At 29.8% G+C, this 12,667-nt stretch overlaps 1 protein-coding gene across 2 annotated transcripts; it reads left to right on the top strand.

Annotated features, from left to right (window-relative positions):
• Positions 1-2,837: 2,837 nt before the first annotated feature.
• Positions 2,838-10,791, top strand: LOC109596617 (uncharacterized). Of its 2 annotated transcripts, XM_020012188.2 has the most exons (5): positions 2,838-2,926; positions 5,567-5,803; positions 9,293-9,413; positions 9,933-10,276; positions 10,334-10,791. In XM_020012188.2, exons 2-5 carry the CDS (start codon positions 5,590-5,592, stop codon positions 10,642-10,644), a joined length of 990 nt encoding a protein of 329 aa, XP_019867747.1. In that variant the 5' UTR covers positions 2,838-2,926; positions 5,567-5,589; the 3' UTR covers positions 10,645-10,791. The 2 variants fall into 2 exon arrangements, with proteins under 2 accessions (XP_019867747.1, XP_019867746.1); XM_020012187.2 differs by having other exon boundaries at positions 9,933-10,791.
• Positions 10,792-12,667: the final 1,876 nt, after the last annotated feature.

Genomic DNA, 12,667 nt, shown 5'->3' with positions numbered 1-12,667 from the left:
TATATTATATTTATTAAAACTTATACGGAGAGCCAAACAATTCATTAATCCTCACAAACCCAATTTATTATAGTTGTTAATCTTGCTTAATTCCATGGCTGTTCGTTTCAATAAAAGAAACTCCTCTTGGCCGATGTTGAGACGTGTATGGCGTCCCGACGCGCCTGCCTCGACCAAAACGGGTAGGAGCAATGACGTGCGGGGATCAAAAGACTGATTGCTGGATTTTCTCAAAGAAATAAATTTACATAACATTGTTATGGAGTTTTAAAGAATGTTCGAAGTTTGCAGCGGGACTTCGAGACTCTGGCGCTTTAATATAGAATATCATGTCGAGATTAAATTTGTCGGCCCATTTTGAATTTCTAAGTGATACGTTTAACAGCCATATTCATAATTTAAAGCCTATTTTTTATTGGCAACTTATACAGACAATAGTTATTAGATTAGAATAACTTCTGTAGCTATAAAATTTGAATTTTTATTAAGGTGTTTAAACAGGGTCGTTTTTATGATAATGAATGAATCAGTATATTTAGTACGGCATTGACATTGTAACACAAATCATAATCAAAGTGGGTTAAGTAAATATGTGTACCAGAGCATAAAATTGGATCAAAAAAGTTATTTTATTAGATAAAGTTTTGCGTAGAAATTCCAGGAGTTGCTTTTAATAATGATGATTTATTATGATGGATTATTTTTAATTAACAACAACAAATCTGTTTAATTCAACAAACGGAATTATGTTCCATAAGTTTATTTATTTGTTGAATTATTATAATAATTCGTGGTATTTTAGAGGTATTCTATAATATTTTTTTCATTTAATGGTGATAATTTATTAAGGTGTTTGTTACTATTTTTTATTGATTTATATTTAGTTATTTGTATTAGAATAAAGTAAAGTTATTTTTAATATTCTTAATTATTTATTATATAATGCAGATTTACTCTATTTTCATTTTACATATATAATTATGATTTGATTGATGATGTTAAATGTGTTAACAAGTTTTAATTTTTTTAGAATAATTTAAAATAAATATAATTTACCACTTATTATTTGTCTAATTGACTATAATTTTTAAGTACTACTAAGTTTTATCAAAACCACCATTTCTATTAAATATTTTATTTACTTCTGTTTAAAAATATTTGCTTTAAATATAATTTCATAGCAATTTTTATTAAATAGAAAATATATGTATGTATATATCATATATTGAATGAACCTTAATTAAGAAAATGATGAGGTATATTAAAGCATGACTATTTCTATTTCTTTGAGAATATAAAGTTTATATACGTATACAACTTTTTTATATAAAAAACTTGTCATTTTTTAAAGCTAGGACACGTTACCCAATTTAATATTTAGTTTAGTATACTTTGAACCTAAAAGTTTTCATAAGAACTACTCTCACACCAGTATCCAGGCAAATAAATATATATAATTTTTCTTATGAATTAATAATGCCATTTTTAATGAAATTGATGTTTATCAACAAAATTTTCCCCATAATTGTCTTTCGCTAGAGCACGAAGTACCTTTGCAAATAATTGATGACTTTATTATTTATAATTTAACTATTAAAGGGACCGGAAAGTAATACCGTTCCTGAGCATGTGATATTTGATTGTTATTTGTTACATCAGTGTGTACTCAGAGGCGTGTCAGAGTCATTTTAAGGATATTGTGAATTGTTCACTTCTAAATAATTCAATATTAAACTTTTTTTGCAATTTGTGGTGAAATATCCAGCCCAATACCAGAAGGCCAAATCTGGCATTGTAAGTTTTGTAAGGGTAGTACCAAAAATATCTTCTATAGATCAGGAAGATCATTAGAAAAAGACATGTTAAGGGCAGAAGTGGAACCAAATGTATGTCAAGTAATCGGAGAAGTCTCAAACACTCCTTAGTCGATCATCCAGGAACATTTACAGCAGATTGGAAAAATAAGCAAAGCAGGTGTTTGGGTCCCCTATAATCTTTTCGAAGTGAACATAGCCAACCAATCCATCACATGCAATGAAACAATTTTCAACGACGACATATAAAACCGTTTTTTGATCGTTTGATGAAGGGTCCTATATTATAATCCAAAACGCAAAAGGCAGTGTCTCTCTGCAAATGAATGATCATCAAGTACTCCCAAAAGGGACCTTCTGTGTCTTTGGTGCAGTATTCACACAATTGGATCGAGTGAACCAATCTGACGATTGTTAACAAAAAAGAAGTCATTCTGTAACACGACAATGTAAGACCGCACTGTGTAAGACGAACACTGAACGAAATTAATAAATTGAGGTGAGAGGTACTGCCACATCCACCATACTCACTCGATATTGCACCGTGAATATTTGAAAATTTGGATAATGCTCAAAATGTCATCTCGATATATTTTACTCAAAAACCAATTAATTTTTATCTATGATGATGATTTCTGGTCCCCCTAATAGGTATATCACATCATTGTTGTATTTAAGTGACCATATTTTTATTTCAATGTTTCCCCCCAGAACAAGAAGTAAAAAAGGAATACAGAAAATTAAGAATAACTGTTTCATTTAAAATTAAACTACACATATTATGCAAGTATGTGATATATGTGAAAAATATGTCAGTATTTTTCCTGTAATTGTTTAAATCCATTGTTGCACGGTCAATCCGTGCTCACCAACCGATTCGCACTAATACAAGTGCACCTAGAACAATCCACTTAATTGACGTACAATAGGCGTGATGGCATCCGTCAAATCGAGAATCACACTTGACGCTCTCCCAATAAGGGAAAATCGATAGGGTGGCCGGGCGTCGCGACGCATGCGTCCCCGGTCCGAATCGATATGTTACATTTAGATCTACACCCCATCTCTATAGGGTGCCTCGGTGTTTAATATTGTTGTTTTTGTGTGTTAAGGTATGTACAACATTTTTATTCTTGTTGCTTTAGTGCATTTGTGGTGTTGTTGTGAATTTTGACCTTAATTCGACAAAGCTTGATGCAAAAACTTAGAAGGTGCAGGTTGTTTTTTTTGTGAATGTTAGCAGGTGTCTCGGCACCCACTGTGAAGTTTTTGGAATATACGAGGCTCGAAACAATCTTAATTGCTTTGAGAAAATTTATCTGATTAATTGAATTTAATATTAATATTTAGTTTTAATTATCTTTCATGTTATTAAAAGTGGTTGTTTTCATTTTTTTTTTGACAGTTTATTTGTAAATATTTTAATTAAATTACTTTCCGCTTGTGTATTATATATATATTATTAACATTAAAACAATATTATAGAATTATAGGTACGAAAGTAGATTTTCGCATATGTAGATTTACAAATCATTCTCTCAGAGAAAGAAAAATCAATAGATGGACACATATCTATATGAAAGCCTCTGCCCTTTAGTACATTGTAAATTATTTATTTATATTTTTTAAAATTAATATTTAAACTTAGTATTTTTATAAATTTAAATACTTACGTAGGTTATTTTTATACAGTGTGGCCCACTTGAAAGCGGGACTACCCCATAAAATTTATATTTATTGTCCGATTTTGACAAACTTTTTTTTAATTGTAAATCTCTTTAGGGGTGTAATTTTTCATAGAAAATCTGATTACACCACAGGATTAAGCACCACTTAAAATAGGTTTATACCAAATTTCACAAAAAATTATATATAAGTTAGTTAATTTATATTAAAATATAAAAATTAACTAAATTTAACTAAAAATAAAATGTTAATTTTTTTTTATTTCTTATTAGATAGTCAATAATAAAAATGCCAATAATGAAACAAATTATATTATTTTTCAAAAATATACGAATATTGTACTAATAGCACTATAATAAAAGAAATAAATTTATAAGATGAATATGATTTTTTTTTCACAAATAATTAAGAATGTACCCATTTCAGGGAGAGCGGTTAAATTTTGATAATTTATTAATATGATCAATTTTAATGCCTAAAAAATGATACCGGGTCAAACCGAGACATGTTGACAATAAGTACAACCTTTACGAAGATTTCTAGATTTAAAATGGGCCACACTATATATTTTGGACTTAAAATATTTTTCTTGAAATTTTTAACGAAAAATTTCGATATCTCAATCTATGCGTTTAATTAGATTAGTCGTACAGTCATTGGTTTAGAAGTGTCAATGAATGCAATGAAGATGAACAATCGAAGGGATGTTCTAAAATCTAATATATCATGCAAAATTATCATGTTTAAGGATAGGTCAGTCAATAAACTGCCATTAATCAACCATTGGGAATAGGATTCATGTAATGAATTTCATCAAAAAGATGGATTCTACATAAATTAAGTGAGGATAACAAAATTAGTCCTTTGACATTTGCCAATTCATTTTTTATACGACATGCAAATGAGTGTTATTGATCGTAATGTTACATGTCAAATATGAATAGATTACGACAAAGCTCGCTAATCTGGATAATGGGTTAAAGCTGCCAAACCTGTTAGAACAGTACTTAAAAGAGTAAACTCTAAGAAAGTTTTTAATCATATAAGAGGCTAAATGACCAAAGTAACTGTCAATTCATGTAAAATGACAATGTTAATGAAAAAGTTACATACTTAAGACGAGCTTCATTAGTTGACAGAAAAGGTGTCCTAGTTCTTCAGACTAAACGGAAGTTTAGTTTAAAAGAAATCTACTTCATCCATCATTCAGCCCAGATATTTTCCATGTGACTAGTATTTATTTTTGTCATACAATTTTTTATAGAACAAACGTTTTAATTTTGAAGGGGAGCTCAAAACGGAACCTAGAAGTATGAATTTGCTTTCAAAAATTTGGCAATAATTGTTGATTATACGGGTGATCATTATGTTGAAGTTAAAGAAAGTTATATTATTTCATATTACTTTTTTAGTACCTAATATAACGAAATATTAATATTTATAAAAATGAACGATTAAAGTATTTAATAAATTTTATTAAAAAATTATATTACTACTACTTGATACATTTTAAAAATTATTGCTTTAATTAAAGCCAATAATTAAATCATTATACAAATACAATACATATTTGTAATTTCATGAAAAAATTTCTTAAAATATTTGGTTTCTTATGTCGTAATATATAATAAACAACGAATTCAAAGTTCACCGTACTATCGTCATTATACCATATAATAGCTAGTCGTTATTTATAGCAAGTTTATGATAAAAGTTATGAATTGGTCTAGAGGGAATAAAAAAAGAATGAGACGAGACTTATAAAAAATGGGCGGTGGATACTGATACCACTATAGGGATTAATTTATGAAGGTTGTTGAATTTTGTCCAAACCTGATATTATAATTTACATAAAATATTAATAAAGCAAGCAATTTTTCAAATAGGTGTTTTATTTTATTTAATTGTATTTTATTTTGCTAGTTTACAAAGAAATAAATTTGAATTTGAATAGAATATGTACATTTTTCCGAAACAAACCCGGAATACTATCATTGGTTCCCGTGTAACAAACAACCAACACACCGACTGGTAAACATAATGAATCATTCCTTTGTTAATTGCAGGGCATCAGTCAGGATCAAGAGCAATGGGATGCCTGGGCGAGTGCCTGGATCTGGGTCCGCCTCCGGACAGCATCCTCTTCATGCCACCGCCACCCGTCCCCGATTTCCTCCAACACTCCCTGCCCGAACTCCTCCTGAACACCACCCCCTGTTGGGCCGCCCAGATATGCGAGCCTTCGCCGATCTCCAACAAGGTGCCCGACATCCTGGAGGACTATGTCGAGTTGCCAAGAAAAGGTAATTATAAATATTATGGTTTAGTGTCTCATAAATATTGACTTATATGATTTAATAAACAAAAAATAGACTATTTTTTTAAATACAGTCGAACTTAAATAACCAGAACCATGATCTATCACAAAAAAATCGAGTTATCAAAACTTCGAGTTACTAAATAAAATACATACATAATTATAAAGTTATAAATGTTTATTTATCATCTAAGTATGCTTTAAGGTATATATTATAAAAAATGCAGCTAAAGTACACTAATTATAAAAAATAACATTTTGAAACCTATAAATATATACTGTGTGCAAATTTAAACGCAACACCTGAATATAATTTCAGAAATACAGATAATAATTAAAAAATTAAACAAAAATCTTAAAGCTAATAATGGGTAGGATCCCTCTTTTGATTATGACGCTTATTGACGCGTAATGGCATCGATCTAATGAGATTATCGACATGTTCTTGTGGTATTTCATCCCTAATCTGACGTCTTAGTTCATTAAAAGTCAGTGGAGAGCGCTATAAATACGTTAAGAGTTGTCCCATCACATCCCACATATGTTTGATTGGGGAAAGATCTGAAGTTCTGGGTGACCAAGTCAGTAAATACACATGGAAGGATTCTAGGAAGTTTAATGTATTTCTGGCAATATGTGGATGGGCATATGTCTTACTGAAAAATTAGTCCGAGACCTCTTCTTATATAGGGATGAAATAAGGCTCCAAAACGTCACCTACGTCATACCATGTAAACCCGTGTTATTAATATGATTATCCACAGTAAAGCGGGGATCAAGTCTTTCTCCATGTCACCGTCTTACCATACACATGATTATCGTGCAAGCTCAAGCAAAAGTGTGATTCATTATTTCATTTCTGTTCCACTGTTGATATTCCATACACCAGTCACTACGATGACGTCTATGGTTTGCTGGTAGAAGTAAGTCCAAAAAAGGGCGATAAATCTGTAGGTCAAAAAACCTAACCTAACCAAAAAAAGGAAGGTAAACAGGTGGACTACCAATTGGCCTACCGACTCTGTCCCTGGACAATAATCTAAGACGACAGTCTTGTGGTTCAGTGGTAGCTCTGGATCTTCCGGAACCTCTTGCTCTACCTCTTCTGTCCTCTTCACTCCATGACTTTCAACCTCCTATTACAATACTCACACTTCTGTTCAAACGTCGCACTAAAATTATTTCTTCTTCGTACTCTAGGCATGTTAAATATTTAATATAAATTACCAGATAAAACAAATTGTGACAAAAACTAGTGTGACATTATTTGAAATAACTTAAAGATATGAAGAAAAAACCGACAATATGTTTTCCGATTGACTTCAAGTTTTTATTCTAATGTAAGAAGTCAATTATTTGTGTATTATTGACTGTACTTGTTTTCATATTCTAGTAGCACCATAAAAATACGGAATTTAAAAAAATATTTGATAAGTAAACTAATATAAACCAGTGTTGCGTAAATTGCGTAATTAATAATAGACCTGGATTTTTTCTAGGTTAAATGTAAACGATTGACGTCGTCGAAAGTAAATGATAGAATTCTTGCATCATGTTAACATTTCGGCAAGTCAATAACCCAATCCTAATACCGTAAGTCAATTGCAGATACGATCACTCACTTTTATAGGTTCAAGGATAAAGTGTCTACGCAATTTATTCTTTCATATCCTTTAAATAAAATCCGTGCCCTTTTTCATTCAGAAGTTCTTAGAACACTATACGGGTGTCACTTTGATAATATCTTGGTCTTGTATAGTATTTTGAGGGATTTAGGTTACTGTGTGCTCAGACTGGCTTTATGAAAGAAAAAGAGTTTTAATCTGGTTAGGATTTCATAAAATACTTTACTTAGTGTGATAAATTAATGTTGTGCCAAGCATTATTAATTAAGTTCACCTAAATTAATTAATTATGGGACATTTTTTCAATAAATAATAAATAATATTTAAGTGTTCAAGTCTTTCTGATTGTTTTATATAATTTAAGTATTACTAAGTAAAAATAAATAAGACATAGATTTATAAATTGTTTATAAAAATTTAAAAATAACTAAAATATACAGCACACGATTTAATTGTGAAATATCTTTTCAAGGATAAAAGACTTTATGAATTATAAAATTTTACGAATCGTGAGTACATGAACTTAAACGTACGATAAATTAATTATAATTTCACTTCACAGAATATTAAATTTCTTTGTGTATTTAATGTTTAATGTTTGTTCTATTTATTAGATTATTATTGTTGAATACAATAACTTTAAATACACAGTTTTACTAATATTTGATAACTACTTGAATTGTTTATTCATAACATTTCCATTATTGATTTTACATCATTTTCAGAATAATTACCAAGAGTCCAAGTTATTATAGTGAAAGGAAAAGCAAACATTTACTTTTAATCGTTAAAAAATGTGATTTTATAAATATGCTTTTTGTTCAATCATATCAATTTTATTTTTTATTTAAATATAAATTCACTCGAATTTCGATAAGTCGAAGCAAATGGCAACGTTGTCCAGAGTGAAAATTGTGTAATTTTTACTTGTTAACTCGAACTTCGATTATTCGAATATCTTGACAATTGAACTAAATATTTGGCATAACATTCGATAAGGCGAATTTCTCCTATCTCATGTAAATACCTCGTGATTTTTCCTCTCCGATGATACCTGTCTTAAGCCCGAACGGCTTTCCCTGTCAGCAACAATTCCAATTATCGATTGATTAGAATAATGCCGAAAACTCCTACAATTTACTTTACGGTGTTTACATGACTACATTATCTTAAATTCTAAATGTAAGTACATTTTATTGAGGATTATCTTTTGTAATATCTACCTTAATGGGTACTTACATGACAAATAAATATACATTTATAACTTTCTACGAATGTATTTTATTTAATAACTCAAAGTCTTGATAACTAATTTTTTTTGTGGCAAATGATCATCACTAAAGATACTAATAAAAATTCAGAAATAAATAACCTGCACCAATTGTAGTGTTTAAAGTGTCCTTAATTTCTTCATTGTACTTTGACAGTATAAATCAACAACTGTTATTATGCTAATCAAGAATTACTCGATATTCATTAGAAATTAAAAAGATTAGGAGATTTATTACAGTCAATACAAAATTCTATGCTTAGTAACCGATTGTACCGAATTGATCTTGAACCGATGTGAACTTTATCTTGTCTCGAACTACCTAATTGTGTTTTAAACCATTTCAGACATCATAAAATATGAATTTACCATTTTAGAATAGTCGAAAGATGATTTCATTTTTTCATTGGTTATTTGCATTGCAATTAGACATTCAATTATTAAATGGGGTAAATTGAGACTATGAGTGAACGTTATTGTTGTGCAAATATTTGCCTACTAATTTCATTATGGAGCATTTTGTTGTTTCGTAGGAATTATACAAAATTCATTGTTGTTAATTTGAAAACATTAATTTCAGATATCGAAACGTGGTCCGTAAGTGGAATTGACGACACATGGATCTTCGTTCTTGTGGCTTCTTCAATAGGAGTGTTATTGTTAGGAGCATTGCTAGCAATGTTTTTACTTAAATGTAGAGAGTAAGTATAGCAATTTTTTTGGGTCTTACTAACATTACACCAGTTGTTAAAATAACACAATAACGCTTGTCGTTAATTAATGGAGCTAATTACTTTTGGTTGCAAAAAGTTTCAATTATTCTGAAATGATAAAAACTATTACATCATCAAAAATAATTTTGGCGAAGTTTTAAGTTACATAAAGTTGATATGATGTACAGTATAAACATTGTACAAATAACTTGCTACAGTAGATTGTTATCATTTAAAAAAAATTATTGTATTTTGTCATTTTCTTCATTATTTGATTAATGACTAACAAGTAACATGAGTTACATATGTATATCTTTATATGGATAACGGTGAGTCTTGAACATATTCAGTTTTAAAGATTAATTTATTAGATGTAGCTTTAGATGCATAGATGTATAATTTAAGAATTCAACACTACATAAAACACTTTCATTGCCATTAATATTGGTAACAAAAACATTGAAAGTACAAAATATTTAACCCAATTAACGATTGACCAAATTTTAGGATGAACATGTTTGGAAGTAGCGAGTGTTCGCTCCACGCCCGAGATCACCGTCCGATCAAAAACCACGAGACCCGCGACTGTTCGACCGTGAGTAATTTGAACAGCAGCAAACTGGTCCATCCGTCTGACACCGTCTTTTACCACGGAACACCCAGCATGCAAGACAATCGAATGGTGTGGGCCGCGTTGACGCCGCGCGGCACCCAACATTTCATTTCAGAAAACTATCCGAGAGACTTGCTCGAATATGGGGAGCCGGAAGACCATTACGAAACGATCGATAACGTTAATATACAGCCCGTTTTACCGCAACATCCCGGAACATATCATACGTTCCAAAAAGGTTTGACATTAAAGCTTTCGCGCGAAACAACTAGTTTTGATAATTCTGGCTTCGTAGATTACGACTACGAGGATCCGACTCCCTTGATCGAAAGTTACCAAATGAACGACATGGAGAACGGCGGTGAGGCCTCTCACTATCAAATCATTGGAAACACAGACATGAGATGCGCCAGTCTAGGTCTCGGTGGCAACACTCTGAGGAGGGCTATACCGATAAGACCTCGCGTTTCTTCGCCCACCAGAATTGAACATCCTAATTTGCCACCGCTTAATCTCTACCCGCACAAAAATAATACCTTTAAGAAAAACAACACTATCAGCTACAGGAACATGGACACCGGAACGCTCCCCAAGTACGGGTGTTAAATGTTGACTGCTTTATCTGTACTGTGTTAGCACATTACCATATACCAAATGTACTCCTGTATGTTTTTATATTTATTAGTTATTTTTCTATTGTTTTAGCTATTTAAACGTGTTCTTATTTAAATAAACTATTTGTTAACAATTGAAGGTTGTTTTTGTTATAGTACTTTGGTCGATACAGAATCGTGGCACCATTTTCTGTCAATATTTTTAATATGCTGTTTGTTTTTTTAAATCTAAAAACTTCTTCCCTACAAGAAATTTATTGATAAGATGATAAGTGAGATAGTATTTGCTATTGGCTATGATAAACTTGTTTACAGGTACAAGATTAAAATTGGAACTGTCTCAAAAATATTTTTATCCAAAACACTACAACTTTATAGAAAATATTTTATTAGAATTTATTACGACTATAACACATAAATACCAAACAAAATAAAATAAAAATAAAATATTTGAAAATATATTATTAAACATTTTTATATTATTATTATACATATTAATTATTTTTAAATTGTTAAACTTTCGTTAACATACATTAAGATATAATTTGTTTTCACTGCTAATCGTTATCTTTCTTGTTAATTATGCGATTATTTTTCTAAATTTGAAACAAACAGATAATCTAAATGTCAAGTGTTAATTTGCCACTAAAATTCAAGAGCTATTATAATAAATATAATGAATAATAAACATGATTACTTTTGTTAAAATAAAATAAGTTTCAGTTGTACTTAAATAAAAAACAAACTTGATAAATGGCATTATACGAAAGTTATCTTGTGCAAATGTATCAATCAATATTAGTATTCGCAGAATTAGTATGAATACAAGTAACTCTTTTATACATTTTATCAATACTGTACATTTTTATGCAATACTTAAGACGCCTTTATCGCAAAAATTAAATAACTTTTGTTAAGAAATTATTGTTGCCCAATTAACTGTAGCTATCAGTCAGTGTTTATGTATTATGTTTCAATACAAACGTAACATTGTATAAGTGCGAATAATAAAAATTGTGCAAAGTGATGACTAAAGTATATTTTTAGACGAGCCTTGCATTTCTTACTTTTAATAGATCAGTTACGCCGTTCGGTTAGACGGTCTTCAACCTCATTATAAATGTTCAAAAGTTCAATCCTTTAATACCGGATGTATTCTGAATGTACGACTCATTTTTGCTGAAATAGAATCAAACACTGTGTCTCAATTGGAGGCAAATTCAAGCTGCTAAATTAAAATATTGAGTTTAATATTTAGTTATTCAACAAATTATAAAATTTTTATATATTAATCGATAACACATTACCCTGACATTGTTGGTATTTCAACAACAAAACTGGACCACATTTTCGTGTCAAATAACAAATCTCCACATTATATTAATTAGTAACCTGATATGTCACCACAAAAACTTCGAAGTTTGTTTACTTAATCAGAGATTATACCTTTTCGTTATTCGATATTTACTATCAAATATGTAAAGTAGCAGAAAATGACCAGTGACCTGTTGTTAAGATGTTAGGTAGATTAAATGACAAACTGGTGTAAATTTCAAATTTGTAAATATCCTGTTACAGAAGCAATAAACCTAATTTTATCTTAATGTCAGTATAATATTCAAAACATCAAAATAAATCTTTTCTAAAGACTAAAGTGTTTGTAATTCAATGAACAAATCAAAATTTGCTATAAATATATTTTGCGGATATATTTACATTTTTAAAATATTTTGATATATTATTTAGACTATTTTAACACAATAAACATCAACATTTATATTGTTTATATAATTAACTTGAATACAGATGTTTCGTGTGGTCATTGTTTATATTGTAAAATGAAATTGTGGAATAATACAAAAACAAAATCAAATATGTGTGTAAAATTTTATCTGAGGTCTAGACTTCTGGGTTTACATATAATTAAACAAAAAATCGGTTGGTGTTATGTAAAAAGTAAATCCTTTGTATACTGAATGTACATAATTTTTCAACCATTACTTCATATTATCGGT

Source organism: Aethina tumida, chromosome 3 (genome assembly GCF_024364675.1).
Source record: "Aethina tumida isolate Nest 87 chromosome 3, icAetTumi1.1, whole genome shotgun sequence".
In the NCBI taxonomy this organism is placed as follows: Eukaryota; Metazoa; Arthropoda; class Insecta; order Coleoptera; family Nitidulidae; genus Aethina; species Aethina tumida.
The sequence above is the reverse complement of the archived record's forward strand: the minus strand, read 5'-3'. Positions and strand labels throughout refer to the sequence as shown.